The sequence below is a fragment of the Amblyomma mixtum genome, chromosome 5, assembly GCF_055824585.1.
Source record: "Amblyomma mixtum isolate Tamu chromosome 5, ASM5582458v1, whole genome shotgun sequence".
In the NCBI taxonomy this organism is placed as follows: domain Eukaryota; kingdom Metazoa; phylum Arthropoda; class Arachnida; order Ixodida; family Ixodidae; genus Amblyomma; species Amblyomma mixtum.
This window is the reverse complement of record NC_143016.1, coordinates 156,475,228-156,495,844: the sequence shown is the minus strand read 5'-3', so window position 1 is coordinate 156,495,844 and position 20,617 is coordinate 156,475,228. Positions and strand designations below refer to the sequence as shown.

Here is a 20,617-nt window from a genome sequence, read left to right as displayed (position 1 = left end):
TAAGCCGGAACGACCCGCGTGGTCGCGTGGTGCCCGGATGTGTTCGTCTTGTCACGTGACCTGCCAGCCTGCGCGCTTGATTTGAACGGCGTTAGCAAGTCGTTAAAACAGATGCTTGGGCAAGTTGGTAGGTAACTCATTTTCACCGGAACAGCGCGCACTAAGACACGGACAAGAAGGGAGTGTGTGTCGTGTCTCCCTTCTTGTCCGTGTCTTAGTGCGCGCTGTTCCGGTGAAAAAAAAAAGTTAGCAAGTCAGCGCGGCGCTGGCGCAAGGTACCGTCTGTGTCAAAAGTAACCAGGCTGCATGGTTTGCTTCTAGCTTGTATAGTGGAGCCCTCGTGGCTTTATTTAAGGTCAAAAGGTGCTGGAAGATAAGAAGACCCCCAGTCCTTACCTTTAACGACCATTTCAGCTTCAGCGAAGCTGTAAAGCCTGTTTCACATGACAGCGAAAATGCTAGCGAATCCTGTCGCCGCGGCGGAAAAACCTGTTTTTGAGTCGTCGCTGCGACGAGCGGCGAAGTTTCAACAAGTTGGAAATTTTCGCTGCGACGCGTCGCTCAATCGCTCAGTCGCTTGCATGTGAACCGGCCTTAAGAGCTCCGCTGCATGAGCTAGAAGTAAACCATGCAGCCTGGTTACTTTTGACAAAGACTCTACATATTCTGTATATTGGTTTCTCAATAGGTGTGTTGAATACTGGTCTCACGAGGCATTTCAACAGCCTGTGTGCTTATACTCTATGGTCCAATCAAGATGATGCCATTGTATTTCACGCGCTTGCCTCCTTTTTGTTGTAATAGTCTTTAGTTACCCTCGTGTACATACGTGTGAATGCTCCCTATGTGAGCAAATGTGTACGGGCCCTTATAACCCACACCTGTAAAAATCCCCGATTGGACTGACATCTTCAATCAAAATAAATATCAGGTTTTTCAGGGAAGACTCAAAAATTTTCAAAAACAGGCTTTTTGGGGTAAAAACATGGCTTTTGCGGCACATTATTACCAGTATCGCTGGACACCGGAAAGCCTGTTAATTGTCTTAGGTAGTAAGCTGGTAAACTAATTTCGAACTTTTTAACTATCAGAGATAGGCAATTCGTTGCAATTGGAGATTTGTAGCCGGTCGTTAGTAGTAGCCATATCAGTTTTTAGAATTTCTAAAACGCGATTACACTTGCTGCTGTGGCTCGACAAAATTTGGATGCATCGTGCGCAAATACATTCGCTTTCGAAAGCACGCAGGCAAAGCAAGCCCTCCAGTGCATGTAACTAGTCGAAAAAGCCAAATTTTGTCGAGCCGCAGCCCCAAGGGTAATCGCGTTTTCCAAATTCTAAAAACTGATATGGCTATTACGACCAGCTACAAATCTCTGATAACAACTAGGCGTCTAACTCTACTGATTAAAAAGTTATTTATTAAAAATTATTAAACCAGCTTACTGAAGACAATTTACCGGCTTTCTGTTGTCCGCCAACACTGGTGATAGCACAAACGATATTTTTACCCCAAAAAGCCTATTTTTGAAAATTTTTGAAAGTGATTGCTGAAACGCCCGGTATTCAGGTAATGCTGCCTCTGCACCATTATGCTGTCACATTTATGAATCAGTAACTCAAGTTAGCTCTCCCTTACATTGTGCAATTTAATTCCAACCTAAGGAGAGTTTCATACCACATTTCTCACTTGGTACCAAAAAAGAATACTGTGTTCAGTTATACGTTAAATTTTACACTGCGAAGCGACCTCATGAGCAGTGTTTTTCCGAGTCACAACCTACAACCAACTTCAACATCATGACCTCTCCCATAGCAGATATAATATGAATAAAGGCTGTTCAGCTGAAATGGGAATCGTTTGAGCTGTTGTTGCGGTTGGTTCCATAATTGGTGAGAAATCTGTTGTAAACTTAATTTTTGTTGCTAAAGTTTTAATTCACTTGTAGTCAGTTGTATTCATTTTGGCTCATATCAGTCAATAACATATTGACTTTTTAATGCCTCGTGAGAAATCGTCTGTAAATGGATTTTTCTTGCTTGAGATTTAATTCACTTGTAGGCAATTAAATTTATATTGGGTCATATCAGTCAATAACATATTGACTTTTTAGTGAGTCGTGAGAAATGGGCTGTAAATGGAATTCTTGTTGCTTGAGTTTTAATTTACTTGTGGTCAATTAAATTTATATTGGGTCATATCAGTCAATAACATATTGACTTTTTAATGAGTCGTGAGAAATGGGCTGTAAATGGAATTTTTGTTGCTTGAGTTTTAATTCAATTGAAGTCAATTAAATTTATATTCGGTGAAATCAGTCAAGAACTTATTGACTTTTTAATGACACGGTGAGAAATGGGCTGTAAATTGATTTTTTGATGCTTGACTTTTAATTCACTTGTAGTTATTTAAATTTATATTGGTTCATATCAGTCAAGAACTTATTGACTTTTTAATGACAGTGAGAGATCGATGTAAATTGATTTTTTGTTGATTGAGTTTTAATTCACTTGTAGTCAATTAAATTTATATTGGGTCATACCAGTCAAGAACATATTGACTTTTTATAGACCAAAGTCATTAGGATTTGAGTATGAATAGACTTTTTATTGACTCAACAAATACTCTATAAACAGTTAATTGCATCTCAATGTGCATTTTTGTAAGGGGAGGAAAAGACCTAGCGCACGTCACTGTCGAGACCAATGCATTTTGCTAGAGTTTAAACGAATGGTGCAAGGCAAATTGCCTAACGCTGAACAAAACCAAAACAAAGTGTGTTCTGTTTCGTGCGCCAGGAACGTCGGATAAACTTCCTGAATCTCTTATTCTTGGTCCGTACAATGTTTCCAATCAAAAAAGTGTGAAAACAATTGGCGTAGTATTTAATGAACATATGCCCTGGAACCAGCCAATTCAGTCGTTATTGGGTAAATTAAGCAAAGCAGTTGGCATAATGAACAGCCAAAGACTAATTCTCCCGGTGACGATTAGGCGATTACTTTATAATGTCCTGTTCAGCTCTGATTTGTGTTATTGTCTACTGGTTTCGGGAAGCACTACCGCTGAAAACTTACGCAAGCTCACTCTAATGCAAAAAACGCAGTCCGCCGGGTATCAAATGCTTCCTATTTAGAACACACTGGGCCTGTTTTCGGAAAACATAAGATCATTAGAGTTCAGGACTTGTGCACTTACACACTTCTATGTTCTTACAAGAAGGCGGTTCACGGTTGACTACATGTTTTTTTTTTACATTGCACATCCTGAGCACACTCCTAGAGCATATACTTTTCACTGTCCACCGCTTTGGCCTGTTCGTTTTTCTCGCACGCACTACGGACGAGAGAGAATTCAGAATAAACTGCCTACGAGGTTAAACCTCTATTACACACATAATGTCGACATCATCACGTTCACGAAAACATATACTAAGTTTATTTACATTTAAAAAATTTGGCACTTGTTCGTGTGTATGTCTATAGGGAACGATTCCATATTTAGGTTCTGTGGTGACGATTCCATATTTATATTTATGTGTGCGATATTTCCTGTCATACTACCACCATTTCCCAAGATATGCGTTTACGCTTTTTTTATGTGCGTCAGAATGCTTCAGTACTGTTTCAGTATGGTTCAATATATGGCACGTGCTGTGTACGAGATTGAATGTTGCCTTTCACACCATTTGTTGCAAGTTTTTTTGTTTCTTTAGTTGCTTTTCATGAAGAACTGGTGTGCATCATATCTGCGTCTCCTTCTATTATCACGTACATTCTCTTTAGTGATTCTTCATTAGTCTATATTGATATGTCCTTTTCGGTGCGCGTTTGATTTGTAATGTATTTCTGATTTATTTTTTATCGCGCTTTATTACTGGCGAATGTATTTTCGCTGCGTCCACTGCTGATGGGTAGCTGGAGCCTAATCAAGCTGCAGTGTAGCAGCTTTTTCTTCGGCCACCATTTTTGTTGCTTTGATTGGTTGAAAAGATGCTTTTTCTTCCAACCTAGTTTTGCATTAGAAAGATTGTTGTTTTAACAATTTCAGTTCCTTGAATTAAAATGCGTGGACTCCTCCTTTAAATAAAACTGAAGTTCTGCATACTTTTTCGTCCCATGTCCCTGCGCCATGTTTCTTGTTACGCTTGTACCAACAAGCTCAACTCTCCGTTATATTACGTTATCGCAGCCTTAATATTCGTGCAAACAGAAGGGAATACTAAAAGAAACATTCTGGAAGGCTAAAAATGCTCTCACAACAGCTTTATTGAAAAAACCAGCGTTGCGGACCGGTAAAAACGTCATTACAGACCATGCATTTATGGGCATAGTCAGCGTTTAACAACATCGTATCGCGCACTATTGACCGAACTTAGCAATTTTGCCTTGATAGAGCGTTAAGTGTCCAGCATATAGGCACTTCAAACTAAATCACATGTGCTGGTTTAAAGTAGGTTTATACCAGTGTTGCTGGAAATGTGTGTCATAAAACAAGACACAAATACATTTTTGGGACCGTTCTAGCTGGCAGTATTCGCAGACACACAAGCTACAACCACCGAAAATACTAGATCCGCCAAACAGGAACCTAAGTTCGCGCTATAACCCCGAAGAAAGCCGAAAGCAATCATATGCTAGGGGAAGCAGATGTTCTGAAACCACTTCAGTGAGGGCAATCTTTCGCTTCGAAGATGTAATCAGTAACGGCGCACGAAAGTGAAACCTTCGATCTGTTCACGGTAGCGAAGCAGCTGAGGCTCAGCAAGAACACCGTTTGAACAACAGGCACATCTTTTGTACAGCGACACTTTCAATATCGGCACTAAAATTAAGCAGCTAAGGTTCCGAATCCTCAACTGTTAAATCCAGTTGTAGGTCTACCAGATATTTAGACGCCTGAGTAGCCTATGTTTATCGTCGTCAGATAAAGGTTTTGAAACGATTAATGTGACAGCGCCTGAAGATGCAAATGATTTTATTATCACAGCTGCAGCAATAAGAAGTAGAGAGAGAGCAGAATGGACCATCAATGTTCGTTGTCGTACACTTAAGAGAAGCTAAAAACGACGCTTATAAAGCCTGGTCGGAGCATTGCCGTTCAAAAGAGCATAGAATGCCGCGGCCCTTGAGAAGAAGCACCAAATTGCGTCATCAAGAACGTATCTTCCAGGTTACTATCGGATGAAAAAACATGGCTGTACTCTCGTCGTTCAGCATTGGGCGCCAACACTTTATGGTGGCGTGGATGAGGGCAGGACTTAAGGCGGCGTTTTCCGCCATACGCTAGAGGCTCCGGGCTTAAAACCTACGTGGTCCGCAGTTGTGTGGCCTCTCAGCAGAAACGAGGTTGCGCGTATCGCAGAGGACAATTCGGTCGGCGGAAAGCGCGGGATCCGGATACACTACCCCGTTGCCGCTGTCTCCCTCGATGGCGCGGGACACGACAACTGTGACGGGCGCTGACGCCATTCCGGACAGCCATGTGTGTACGTGAATGATCTCGGCGGTTAGGAAGAGATGACTCAGAGTATCCATCAGGTCTTCCCGCAGCTTCCGCGAAATCCCGATCGACGTAATGCAGAACCGGCGCAGCCGCGATGCCCTCCTGAGCCCTCGCCCGAGGAAAGACAGGTCCAGGGGCACGATGCAGCTCTCCAGCTTGAGGCTGTACACTTGCTCCATCATCTGTGAGCCGCATTGCGGAAATCATGTGTAAGCATTTTTGAACGCAGTTTATGAGCACAATTTTTTTTTCATACATTGTAAGATTCCAGTATATAGATCAATATACGCGCAGAATTCCTGTCAACAGGCTTGCATTTTTTTTTCCTATTAACCTTTCCGCGATCGCCAAAAGCATTTCCCACTGTTTTTCTGTGGCAGTCTTAACCGCTCCGTGTGAACGATACAAAAATATATCGCTGCTGATAAGATGAATGGACCACTTCAATCAACATTTCCACAACAGTTCCTACAATTTTACAATACTTAAAATTTGTTTCCCAGAAAGTTGGATTTGCAAAATTTGATAACATGGTGAAATACTTGGTATGCCTCAACCTTTGAGGCATGGCATCATGACGGTCCCCTCGATCAAATTGCTTGCAATTAAGAAAAAAAAGTGACGGTGCAAAAGATGCAACTTGTTTTGGAATGACGTAAATTTTACGAACCTGCCATACATGAGGTAGTTGGTACTACATTGGTGTACCTGCAAATGGTTGCGTATTGGTATATTGTGGTTCAATGTCCCGAAGGAACTCAGGCCATGACGGTCGCCGTAGTGAAGGGCTCCGGAAATTTCTACCACCTGCGGCTCTTTAACATGGACTGACATTGCGCCGCACATTGGGCTCTAGAATTTCGCTTTCACCAAAATTCGGCCGCCGCGGCCGGGGTCGAACCCGCGTACTTAGTGTCAGCAGACGAGCGCTGTAATCACTGAGCCACTGCGGCGGAGTAAATGGTTGCGAATTTCTCAGCAACAGCACTATTATAATAACCACCAGTTCTTCATGCTGCGCTCCGAATAAACGGGGATTTCAAAATTCATCTTATGTAACCTGCTAGTATGACAAAAACTAGAGAGATTGGGACAGACACAATAAGAACATTGAAAAATTAACCAAGTCCAGCTTGAAGCTTTCATGAGTCAATGTATGCAACAGATCTAAACGCCGTTCTTTATCTACAAATTTATGCCAAATCTGCCTCTTTGCGGACAGAGGTGCGCGAACGTATGGAAAGATCAAGGAAAATATTATTACCTTAATTTTATAGCGTAGTGCTACAGCACAGTTCTATAGGTTTAGTCTGGCCAAATTTCTACCAGCGCTTACCTCCGTCAGGGCCGCTGTGGTTTCCTCACCCGCAAAGCCCGCAAGGCCAAGGTTCCGGAGCCTGAGTTCACGGAAAATGCAGCCCCTGAGAAAACGAAGATCTTGGACGTTCGGCAGATCGCACAAGGTGAGACGCCTCAGAGAGCTCAGGAGGTGCAGAGACCCAAACACCTCTTCGTTGCATGTTGAAGGAGCGTTGCAGGCGGCGCAAGTCGATGACCGTGCGTTCACATCGGCGCGCACGTCTAGCTCTTCCATCCTGAAGCGCGCCCTGGCAAGCTGTTCGAGGCACCCTTGTCGGCTTAGGGCACATGAGGGTAAGGCAAGTGCGCGCAGACCGACGAGGCCGGCTTCGGCCAGAGCATAGCAGCAATCGACGTTCGGCTTGAAATGGAACGAAGTGAGATTAAGCTCACTCAGGCTGACGCATCCTCTGAGGAAGGTAAGGAAACACGCGGCATCTACGGCAGTTCCAGAACATGCACTAGCCACTCTCGAAGACACCATCGTCAACGCTCGTGTGCTTCTATGCCAGTCGTAACGAGCTGCTGCTTCGAGTGTTGCAAACGCGTCATCTTGGATGACAATGAAGAGATTGGAAAAGTTTTCTGGGACAAGATGTGCCGTTCTCCTGTCTAAGACAACGCAGTTCGTTGCCAGTCTTGGGTTCTGCCTAACGATCACGCTCCAAGACATCTTCAGGCTTGCCTCGAACACGCCGAGAAGACTTCCGGGGTTGCGCACTGTATTTCCTGCGTCTACTAACGCCATTATTTCCGCTCTGAGGGCCACAGAGGTGCAGTCGTCGGTGAAGGTGAACGTCTCGAAGTTTCCTGCCGTACCGTCGTGGAAGCTCCCGAGCAACCTGGATGCAGCTATGCCAAGCGCCCTAATTCGCGTATCAATCCTACGCTCGTGGAAATGCAGTTTCCGAAGGCTTGAACAATGCTTGAGAACATAGCACAGAAAACTGACGTAACGCTCGCTCGGTATCGCTTCCACGTACATGCGTCTCAGGGATTCCGGAAATATTGATGGTGTGGCATATTCCGGCGGCCTGCGTAGAAAGCTATCTATATCTGCCTCCGGAAGTACACTTCCCTGGATTGACCATTCGAGGTGCTGCAGACAACGTAGCCTGTCTCGAAGGAGGCGAAACATCGCTGTGGGCCGCAGGCAGGTGTTCACACAGCGCAGTGTAGTGAGATTGACGCAGGTATAAGCGCACCACTCCACTGTTTCAGAACTGGCTGCCACGAAATCATTCAAGTCGAGCTCTCTTATCGCCATTGCTCGACTCTCGTCTAGGTATTCTCGAAGGGAACGGGTTGAGTTGCTCCTAAGGAACCTCGTCGTTCGCAACACGGACTGGACTCGAGCAAGTATAGCCAACTCACGCGAAGTTCTTTCGACGGCCATGAGGTCTTCGGGATCCAGGAACGTCAAGATGTTGGTAATTATCTCTCTCGGCAGCCGCAGAAGGTTGAAGGTCTCATTGACAGGTGCCATTCCGGCAAGCGTCAGGGCTTCAGTGGTTTGCGCGTAGTTCACTTCCCTTGCTGCCGATACTTCCTTACAGGCCCGGTGAATGCAGAGCACTCGGAGGCGAAGCGCCTATTCACCTCGCGCTTACGCAGAACTGGAGTGAAGCCAAGCTTGTCAACCAGTACAAGATATCACGGCTCGGCGCATGCGTTGCCTTGCAAACGAACAGCAGCAGCCTATGAGGACATTTTTCTACTTCACATAAACGTTACGGCGATAATCGAACACCGTTTGCAGCCTCTCTAGCTTGCTATCAACAAATCATTTTGATGTGCATCTTTCACCTTGCTCTACTAAAATCACATATAAATGGTGAAGCAAGCGTCTGAAAATTAAAATGACGATTAGGTAGCATTTTCACTGGAAGTATAGTGCTCGTTACTCTTTAGACGCATTCTAGCGCATTGGTGAGCGAATATTAATTGTTTCAAAAACCAATTAGTAGTGCTGTCCGTATCAAAATTTTTATCACAGGAGCTTCTTGCCATATCTGCATATTCCTATGGAAATTTCAGACCGTTACTGTTGAATGCAAAGTCACGGCGACTGGCACGCACGCATGTCCAGTATATGAGCCGGAAACTGAGCGAAGTCTATTTTCAGTTAATGGTATAAATCCCATTAATTACCTAGTAAGGACAAAACCAGGCCTAGTATAATTGGTTTAACTATGAAATAGGAGTTTAATTCGGCACAGGAAATTCGCCCCGTGGTGGATAAACACGTTGATGGTTAGAGCACTTTGAAACAGGGTGATAGCAACAGCCAGAAGGCTGTAAAAAATATTCGCATATATTCGTAACTTTTTTCTGAACCCTGACAGATACGTCTTTGCAATTCTTATTGCAATGAAATGACACAGCTACCAATAAACTGACGTTCTCTGCTTTGAAGCCACGAGTCTCTTGTTGGTTTTTACGCACTTTTAACGCTGATGCGTTTACGTTGCCTTCGTTCACTAAGGTAACGAAAAGTTTTGAATTATTTCTTGACTTACTGCACACCATGTTGGCATATTTCTTTTCATAAGGCGTTGTGTTCTCGCATAAAAGAAAGCGGTACTGCCGGCTGAATTATCATTAAATAATAATTTCTTTAGTTCTCATTTCTTCTTTTTATTCGAGACGGCATAGAGATTCTTTTTTATTGAAATGATCACAGCACCTCCCTCCTCCACCTTGTTTTTAGCCCTTTTTATTACCCGTTCGGGTGCCCCACCTGTGTATTAGTTAGTGTTAAATTTCTTTTTCGCCGCTGCTATCCATTACTTTTTCCGTGGAAATCCTTAAATGTGTTTGCTTCCCATCCATTTCCTTGATTGTTTGTTAGCCTCTCCCCATTCTAGAGTTCACGCTATGCTTCCCGCACTTAGTAGGAGAATTAACACCAGGGCTCTGACAGCAGGATTTTCTGCAGAAGAAAATAGAGCTTCTTTGCAGCCACTTCGAATGCTGCAGCAGAAAAACAGATTTGTTCGAGATGTTTTGGCTGTACCTTTAAAAATGGAATCTCGTGGTAAAATTTGAGACTGAGCACAACACTGTTCAAATTTTACTCTTAACGACCATTTGGCGCAGGCATGAAGTAGAAATAACTAACACTCGACTCTGCGGCAACATGGGGGGCGGGGGGGGGGGGGGGAGGGAATCTGCCATTTGGTGCAGTTAGGTGTAAATGGCGCAAGAATTCCATCACTACGCCCTTGATACGGTGAGCACCACACGGCGCAGTGCGCTGCCCCGTGTTACCGGCAGCGCCTAAGCTAATCTCCCAGAAGATATATTTCGTTATCAGCCAAGAATACAAAATCGTCAGCATGAATTAAACTGCAACCTCGGTTGCACATCTCATCTTATGCGTGACACTGCTTGCCGCAGGCCACGCGCTTGCAACACTGCACTTTTCAAGATATTCGCAAGCACTTCATGTCTAGTCTATTCCCTAAGCACCCTGTGTGTTATTTGTATGGTGTTTGTGTCTTGGTAGTCTTCTTCCCTCCTCAGGCATATGTTTACCTCGTTCACCTCAAGTATATACCCACTTTAATTTCTCGTGTGGGGGTTACATGAAACGAAATACTGGGATGCAATATCACATAAACTTCGTCCTACATAAGATGCAGATGGAGTAAATTTTGCGCTTTTAACAGTTAATATTGTCATGTTGTGGTGACGGCATGAAAGCACTGAGGAAGAAAGCGCAAGAAGGCTTCCAGAAAAAACTGTTAATAGGGCTGACGTGCTCCCACAATCAAATGAATGACTCGGCGGCTCGAAAACAAAGGACAAAGGAGGAACAGCTGTTGTGAATGGGTGGCAAATGGAAACGACTACTTTCGTTGGAGGAATCGCTGTTCTATGCGTTCAGGAATGATGGAATTCGGTGTATACGTCACCCCAGACCTAATTTATTGGACCCCGTTATACACTTTCCAAGTTAAAGTACAAACGCGGGAACATTATAGCTCGGGGCTGATTCTCCGCTTGTGGAGCTTCTCGCCTTTACTCAGTTCGACGTACCATGAGCGAAGAGGTTGATCAGTGGATTCTTGAAAAGATTAAGGTTCCACTGGCATGTAGGAATTTTAGATCTGGATATGTGCTTCAAGAGAATTAAGATGGAAGACACTCTTCTACGCTTCTGAAAAAATGGATGAAAAAGAGGACGTAGGACCTTATTGAGTGATCAAGCCAGTCTGCTGAGATTATTTCAATTGAATATTTTTGGATAAGCATCGCCCATCGTCATAGGGACACATAAGCCAGGAGCGCCCCGTACAAAGTTGACAATCTAATTTACAATCAGGGAAACGTGAACTAGACGTTCACTCACAGCTTCCTGGACTCCATGCTTCGGCGAAGTCGAGTAATAATAGACGGAAAGCACTTGGGCGTGAAGTATTGATGCATTAGAATATTATGAAAAGGCATTCTCGAATTTGTTGCCTCAATCCTTAATAAAAAAATCCGAAGATAAACGGAACCGAAAATAAACGTTACTGTTAGCCCAAAAAGGGCTAACTGTTAGCCCAAAAAGAGCTAACAGTATCAATAATTAAATGGAATTAAGACGGAAGACACTCTTCCACGCTTCTGAAAAAACCGATGAACAAGAGCACATAGGACCTTACTGAGTGACCAAGGTAGTCTTCTGAGATTATTTTAATTGAATATTGTTGGATAAACATCGCCCATCGTCATAGGGACACATAAGCCAGCAGCGCCCTGTAGAAAGTCAAGAATCTGGTGCAGAATCAGGGAAACGTGAAGTAGAGGTTCACTGACAGCTTCCTGGACTCCATGCTTCTGCGAAATCGAGCAGTGATAGGCGGAAAACACTTGCGCGCGAAGTAGTGAGCATTAGATTATTATGAAAAGGCATTCTTGAATTTGTTGCATCAATCCTTAATAAAAAAATCCGAAAATAAACGTAACTTCCACGCAGAGCAGAAAGCACTACTTCAGTAAATTTTCTGCGGGGGCACGCTGTGGCTCTTACGATAATAAACATTCGCTGGTATTGGAGTCTGACATTGTCGTCACAGCAGCCTCAGGCGTAAGTTTTGAGTGCGGTAAAAAAATGGCATGATTTTCACGCGGTAAACCGAGTAGACGTGTGAAGGCATGCGCTTAGGGCGATCAGATCACGGTTTTGCTTTGCTGGGTTGTTGGCAAGTCTAGTGGTCTGATGACAATATTAGACTCAGGTTAAGCTTTGATCGAGGTTATGCTGATCTGATCTGTTCACGCAGCAGATGGAAGTCGATGAAGACGACGATGTGCAGTGCACTGCGCCAGAGTGTGTTGCAGTTAAACACGAGGCGTGATCGTCCGCGGCGTTAGCGTAACGCTGTCGTGCAGTGGCCAGAGAAACTGATCTGCTTGCGCCGCCGCCTTTTCTAATCCCAGCCGAGACAATATTTATTTTATTAATGCGAGAGCATTATATGGCTAAATTTCGTACGTATAACTTGTCCGCAAATTATGTCCGCGCGATGACGCCACTGTGTTTGAATGAATGTTTAAGAGTTTAATAGTGTTGACGAATGAATTAATGAATGTTGTATGTGATGTAATAGAAACTATGACGTCAGAATGCTAATTACCGAATTTATTAAAGTAATTATCTAATGAGGAAAAGCAATTGAGAAAGAGTTGCTTAGTGAGTTGAAGTAATGCGGTTACTACAAATCAGCGTGACTAATTAGCGACTATTAATAAGGGTGACTAATTAACAATTATTACTACTACTACTTATTAACGAATGATAACTAATTTGAGTAATAATTTTAATTGGTGTCCCTAATAACCAATTACTAATTAGTGTAAATTCGGCGATGACGTCCCACCAACATCAGGTGACATGACGCAATATTTTGTGATGACGTCAGACCTGAGCTGGGTAACAATCGCTGCCCTGTACACACGGGAGAGAAGAGGTGCGATACAAAGAGACAAGCGACGCAAAACAGCGTCCGCCGAAGCGACAACGCTGGTTTGAGCAAGAGATATCGCAGGTGCAGACGAAATGCCAAGCGATGTCATCACTGGTTGACCTCAATGTGGTCAGGCAGCATTCCGTTCATCATGCAACATTTCAGGTGGTGTTATAGCATAAGATGCTCAGATAAGCTATTTAAGAATTTTCACAGAAAGTCCCTTGGCTGACAGTGGACAAACAGGACCAGAAAAGTAACCAAAAGACATGCTGAAAGCCATATTCGGACATTAAAGAGCGCTAAATGAAGGCACAAAGCGGCAGAAGAAGCGATGAATTCGATTAAAAAAAGAAATCTTAATCCTCACACAGAAACAAAAGAGCAAAGAGAAATCGCAAAGGAATTCCTTGATTGTAGCTTAGCCGTCCGTATTGCGTTTTTTCCATCGAACTTGTGTTGCTTCGAAAGTGCACGAAACAAAAGTATCGCCAAGTTTATGATTCATGCACAGTATAGAGTAGCTCTGAAGATATGGTAGTCTATATATTTTTTTTAGAACGTAACACCGTCCATTCAGATGGTAAATATACAGCGCAAGGCACAACACACAGGAATAGAAAGAGTAAAAGACACAGGAGCGCTTTCAGTCTTTCTTTTCATACCTGTGTGCATTGATCTGTACATTCGCCATGCATAACCAACTAGCATGTGAACTCACTCTTGTAAAATTCATGCAGGTGTCCATGTTAGTAAGTCGGTATCCTGGACTGCTTGGGTTACGAGTAAAGAATGTTGATGTAAGCGCATCTTCGGCAGACGTGACTAAAAAACAAGAGGACTGCCGGTAAGAGGATTTCAAAAGGCATATCCGATGCAGCCATCCATTTATTGGTAGTTATAGCTTTAAAAAAATGTCAGAAAAGATAACAAAATATTCCATGCCTTCAATCCGCTCCTACCGAGCAATTTAAAATTGTTCTTATCAACCACGCGAGCCGCCGCGGTGCCTCAGTGGTTATGCTGCTCGGCTGCTGACCGGGGAAGACGCAGGATCCATCTCGGCCGTGGCGATCGAATTTCGACGGAGGCGAAATTCTAGAGGCCCGTATACTGTGCGATGTCAGTGCATGTTCAAAAATCCCACGTAGTCAAATTTTATGGAGCCCTTCACAACGGCATCTCTCATAGTCTGAGTCACTTTTGGACGTTAATCCCCATAACCCTAACCAAAACCAACCTAACATCCATGCATTTATCCACCCACCTAACTTTGTGCCACATTACGGCTTCACTATTGGTTTTAATAGCATTATTACGCATGAATATACCTCTATCAAGGAAGTAATTTCATTTTTACCACTGAAAGAAAATATGGTAGAGCTAGTGGCCGATCCGTTTATTAGGGATGCGTTTGGTGCCATTCATTTGGCTTCGCATCAAACAATGCCACTCTGAAAGTATGGTAGACTTATACAGGTGCGGTGTGAAGCCAGTATGTAAGCGCAGTATCAGTCGTTTGTTCTGACACAAATATTTTGGCTCTCAAATCTTTGAAATTTCGCTGAAGAGCGACAAGCAGAATACATACACTGCAAATGCTACCTAATCAATAATTCTATTCTATTTTTTAAGACTTTGATTCGCGTCTTTTGCGAAACGAGTTGAGAGCGAAATGCGCCCATTTAAGCCGACTCGGGTGCACATCACAATACTTTGCTTACAACAGGCTAAAGACGATAGGAAGCATTTCATGCTTTTAAAATGCCGCATCATTTATGCTCCATCTTGAACACTACTTTCGAGGCGGTCGTTTCCTATACCAGGAAGGCTACGCATGCGTCCTTCATATCATTTACTGAGCAACAAAACTGGCATCACTCTGATTCAGCGGAAGGAAGCGATACACTCGCGGTTAGCCTACCAGTATTCTGCCAGCACCGGGCCCGTTATACGACATCACCAAGCAGGGCATTTAGCTCCAAGGAAACCACAAAAGCACTCCCGCATGCGAATATGGAACTTGACGAAGAAACGTGCTGCCTTCTGTGTTTGCCGAAAGAGATGATTGTCTGCATCTTAAGTTTCCTTGGTCCCGAAGACTTGATGGCCGTCGAAAGAACTTCGCGCGAAATGTCAGCGCTGACTCGGGTCTCGTACGTGCTGCGATCCACGAAGTTTCTCCCGGGCTACTCGGCAGGCTCATTCCGAGACTACCTCGACGAGAGTCGGTCGATGGCAATATCTGAACTCGACATGAACGACTTCCTGGCCGCCGGATCAAGAACAGTGGAGAGGTGCGTCCACAGCTGCGTTAACCTGACCACACTGCGCTGCGTGAACACCCGCCTTCTGCCATCCGCCATGATTCGCCTCCTTCGAGACAGGCTTCGTTGTTTGCAGCTCCTCGAATGGTCAATCCTAGCAAGCGCAAGGCACGGAAAAGACTTGCGCAGCTTTTTATGGAAGCTGCCCGACAGTAACCCCACGGCCGTGATCCCTAAAACCTTGCGCGACATGTACGTTGAGGTGATACCAACCCTGCACAACATCATTTTCTTGCGCATCATTCTTGAGCATGGCTCCAGCCTTCGCAACTTGCACTTCCACGAGCGGAAGCTTAACACTGGTGTTGAAACAGCCGTGCACAGAGTTCTCGAGAGCTTCCATGACGGCACGGCTGGAAAGTTTGAAACGTTCACATTCACTGACGACAGCCGCCCTGCACCAAACGAAGCGGTGAGAACGACCCATGCCTCCAAAACCCTTCTCGACGTGTTTAGGGCAAGCCTGAAGATGTCTTCGAGCGTGATTGTGAGGCAGAAGCCAAGCCCAGCAACGAACTGCGTGGTCTTGGACGTCAGGACGGCACACCAAGTGCCGGAAAACTTTTCGAACCTCTTCATCGCCGTCAACGATGACGCCTTTGCAACTCTGGAAGCAGCGGCTCGTTGCCATTGGCACCGCACCGTTCGGGCGTTGAAGTTGGAGGCGTCTCCTTCGAAGTCCGTGGGGCCCACAGGTTTCGCCTCTGCCAGGGATGCTACATCCTTCCTGAGCTTCTTCACAGGATGCCACAACCTTAGAGAGCTCAATCTTGCGTCATTCCATTTTGGGGTGAACTTCGATTGTTGCTCTGTTCTGGCCGACGCAGGACTCATCGGACTGCGCGCATTGGCTCTCCCCCCGTGCGCGCTTTATACGCGCGGGTCCCTCGAACAGCTGGCTAGGGCGCGCTTCAGGCTGAACGAGCTAGACGTGCGCATGGCTCCGAGCGTGCGGCGATTAACTTGCACCGTTTGCAAAACTCCTACCACATGCACAGAACAAGCGTTCGAGTCGATGCAGCTGCTGTGTCCCCTGGGGCGCCTCACCTTGTGTGACCTGCCGCACGTACATGACATACGCTTCCTCGAGGGCTGCGTGGTCTGTGAGCTCAGGCTGCGCAACCTTGGCCTCGGGGGCTTTGGAGGTGAAGAAACCGCAGCGGTCCTGGCAAAGGTAAGCACCAGTAGACACATTCTTAGACTGAGCCGGTAGAGTGTGTGTGATGGCACTAGCCTGGTAAATTATGGAATGACTTTTATTTTACAGTTTCTTTGCATTCGTGCTGCTGCGTCCAGAAAGATCAATCTTTCACCATATTACAGGAGATAAAGCTTGAGGATTGAATGTGCTGAGAATATTGAACACATGAAAGCGCCAAGCTGTACTTGATGCAGTTTGAAATGTTTTGAACATATCTAACAGGCGATGTTTATACTACACGCGTTTTGCATAAATTCTGAAATAGCCTGTTTCCGGTACATGAAGTCCTGTTATGAAGCAAAGAAACGAAAAAAAAAGCGCTGGCTGTTTGGCACGGACAACCATGAAATATAGTGCGACAACAGGTTTTTGCAAGGGGACACCCACAACACGCCGCTGAAAGGGCGATTGAAGGCGCGTTTTCTTACCTTTCGCAATTGCGCACATCAGGAAGTTGACGAAGACGACGACGAGCAATGCTCAGCGCGAGAGTGAGGTGCAGTTCAGCACGATGCATGATTGGCTGCAGCGATAGCAGTGACCAGCGAAGTTGATCGGTCCTTGCCGCCGACGGTGCGAAATCCTGTCTCGAGAGCGTTTGTTACCTATCCGAGTTGGGCAAGGTCATCCTCATTCAGTTTCGTTTCTTTCCCGCCATTTTCCAGGACCACGTGACAAACTTCACAGGCTTAACTACACCGTGGCGTTTTGTAGGTTTATGAGGGCAGTAGTGCTTTCGCACTATGCAAAAGCACAATTGTGAACAACAGTTGAAATGGTAGCGAGATGTGGGAAGCGGTCACGGAATATGTTTACTTGGGGCAGGTAGTGACCGCTGATCCGGATCATGAGAGGGAAACATCTTGAAGAGTAATTATGAGGTTGAGCGCATATAGCAGGTTCTCTCAGATCACTAATGCCAGTTCGCGAATATTCAACAAGAGGAAAATATACAGCAGCTCTATCTTACTAACCCATGGGGCAGTAACGTGGAGGATACGGAAAAGGGCTTAGCTAAAGTTAAGGACAAGGCTGATAGCTGTGAAAAGAAAATTATAGGTATAACGATAGCAGCCGGAAGCGGGCAGAGTGGGGGTGGGATCTAACATGAGCTAATGCCATCCTAGTAGAAATCGAGCGGAAGAAAAGAGCCTGGGCAGCGCAGGTTATGCGAAGGCAAGGTATACACTAGTCCTTAAAGGTATTTTGTGCGATATGGATCCTCATATATTCCACGAGAAGGCAAGCGTAGCAGGGGGCGGCAGAAAGTTGAGTGGGTGGATGAGATTAAGAAGTTTTCTGGGATACGGTGGTCGCAGCTGTCAAAGGACAGGGTTAAGGACAGGAGAGGCATGGGAGAGGCCTTTGCCCTGCAGTGGGGGCAGTCAGGCTGCTTTCGCATTAAAATACTTCGCCACTCGCAGCGACACTGTCACCGTTTCAGCTAAGTCATGGAAGCGATGGTTGTAAGCTGTGTGTGGTAGCAAAAGAAGTTGCCGTTTTTTTAGAATGCTGAGCATGTCGACCCAGGCCGCCGGAGCGGTGCTTTACAAAGGGTTGAACGTAGTAAGGCACACCACGCCTTCAGCCGCGTTGTTGCGAACTTGAAGAAAATTTGCTCGAAAATTTGCTCGAATACCTGCCTCAAAACTCTGGCGTTGCGCATTACAGGTGACGGAGCAGGTACAAAGCCTGAAACTGGAGAGCAGCGTCGTTCCCTTGGATTGGTCCTTCGTCAGACGAGGGCCGAGGCACGCTCCCCGGCTGCGCCGGCTCTGTGTCACGTCGATCGGTATAATGCCGAGTGAGTGGGAACACCTGACTCTCCTCTTGGCCCGTGTCTTTCCGGCCGCCGACTACATACACCTGCACACATGGCGACCTGGCTTTGAGCTGGAACGCGTCACTCTCGTCGCGCCTCCCGCAGTCGCGCCAGACGGCGACGACGGGGCATGGTACATGGAACCATTGCTGTCCTCCGATTTTCTTGTCCTCTGCGACGCGCACAACCTCGTCTCCGTCCCAAGGCCGCGGAACTGTGGGCCACGTCGGTTTTAATCCCGCTGCCTTTTGTACAAGACCCAATTCATATGCCTGAGTCCTCTCGTGAAGGATGCTACCATGCATACTACACGCAAATTGCCGAGCACTTCGAGTGACTCATCTTGTGTTAAAAGTAACCGGAAACATAGGTTCTTGAGCATGCACATTGGTAGATCTTCACAACTCTTGCTTCATTCTTATCCCTTTTACAACGGCAAGGCTAAGTCTAGGCTTTGCCTGCCTCATTTTAAGGTGACGTTAATCGCTGGACAACGAGCGCTCAAGGTCTGTTCTGCTCCTTATGCACTGTGGAATGTTCTACAAAATGCCGGGGTATAGCTCTGACCATAATAGGCTCAGTTTAAACCTTACTAAGTCCATTGCTACTAATTGTGCATTTTATGGTGTTTAGCTTTTTGCATAGTTTTTATGCACTTTAGAAAGTTAGGTGGGCGGATGAGGTTAAGAAGCTTGCGGGGATACGGCGTTTGCAACTGGCGTAGGAGAGAGTTAATTGGAGAGACATGGGAAAGGCCTTTGCCCTCCAGTGGGCGCAGTCACGCTGAGGATGATGAAGACGATGCATTGTATTTATCGGTTTTGTCCCCGTTATCATGCCACAAAAAATATATGCTTCTCAGGCACCTAAATTTGTGTTGGGCTGGGCACTGCAAGTTTCAATCGAGGGCTCGATCCGTCAGCCGGAAAGTTTTTATGATTATTTTGAACGTGCCGCATCAGAAAATATTTCGATTTTCAAGCTCTAGCCCGGCTCCTCAGTAGCCAAAGCAGCTTGCTGACTGTCAATAAATCAGAACTTAATATTCTCGCGTCCTTATCGATTTTATCTTCACGATGAAATTATGACCTTTCTAAAATGGTTTCTATGTACGGCTTCATGCTGCGCTATTCCGGGATCCGACTCGAAGTTACGTCCCCGTTATGTGGATACAGTACTCTTGCTGAAAGCGGTACGTGTTTATGGAAAGACTGTGAGCCGCAAAAGTCGATGAGAATTCACTTGTCATTTGCTTTCTGGCGGAAATAGCAACAAGAGTAAAAACGCTAAGTACCTTCCGCCTGAGAGTGGTATGAACGTTTCGGTTAACGCTGTGACATGGCAAAATTTCCCAGGAATGAGAATTGTGCACGGCCTGTAAACATAGGAAAGCACGACTGTCAAAGCTAAAGTTGGTCAAATCATAGCTAGCCTATCTGCACCGCGGTTAACGATCTGTGATACAATACCAGAAATCTTAACCCTGAAGTACAATGCCTGCTTGAGGTTTGGTTTATTGGGTGTAATTACACGTCCCAGAGTGACTAAGGCTATCAGGAACGCCGTAGGGAAGGGCTCCGGAAATTTCGACCACCTGGGGTTCTTTAACGTGCACTCACATCGCACAGTACACGGGCCGGCCTTTAGGATTTTGCCTCTATCGAAATTCGACCCCCGCAACTGGGATCCAACCCGCGTCTTTCAGGTCAGTAGCTGAACGCCATAATCACTGAACCGTCGCGGCGGCTGAAGTACAATGCCTTAATTGTGAAAAAGAAGAATCAATTGTGGACTAATTGAATAACATTGCTTGAAAAGAGGAAGTTTCCCTTCTGGCGAAGAAAACTGTCTTGTCTCGTCTTAGGTCTCAACGAAGAAATAATGAACCACCAGTCCTAATCATTGATTTCATTCCGAAGTCAACTAGGGACACAAAGAACAAAGGATAGCAAAAAAGAAACTCCTATCAGCCACAGTCAGATAATTTCATGTTGAAAAATTTGCTTGCCCGAAACCACGTGTTCGTGAGCACTGCGGGGGAGTGGACACGTGCGAAGAGATTTCTTTCCTCTTGGCATTGAAACACCAAGGTACGTGTGAGGAAACATGAGGGCGAGAGCCATTGCCTGATAAAACGCGCCGACTACTTTTACAACCTTGTAGTCCGGTTCAAACACGGTTCAAAAAAACGGTTCAAAAAAGCACATTATTGATTTGATTTTGTGTCTACACTTTTGTTTGCCTAAGGAAAGAAAAATATGATTAGTGTGTGCTATCCTCTGTGGTCACAATCACCGAGAACATTTTGGAGCAGGCTTTGTAGCAGGGTAAATTTCGATTTGGAGCAACTTCGTCATTTTTTTTAGCAGGAGCAATCAACACATGTTTCGCTGTTGTAGGAGCATCAACAAAGTCGGAAAGTGATTCAAGTTTTACTGGGAACAA

At 45.3% G+C, this 20,617-nt stretch overlaps 1 protein-coding gene across 1 annotated transcript; it reads left to right on the top strand.

The window, feature by feature from the left end:
• The first annotated feature begins 14,838 nt into the window (after window positions 1–14,838).
• On the top strand, window positions 14,839–18,408 carry LOC149344237 (uncharacterized). Its single transcript, XM_089547185.1, has 2 exons — window positions 14,839–16,323; window positions 18,022–18,408. The coding sequence occupies exons 1-2, from the start codon at window positions 14,839–14,841 to the stop codon at window positions 18,406–18,408; spliced, it is 1,872 nt and encodes a 623-aa protein (XP_089403311.1).
• Window positions 18,409–20,617: the final 2,209 nt, after the last annotated feature.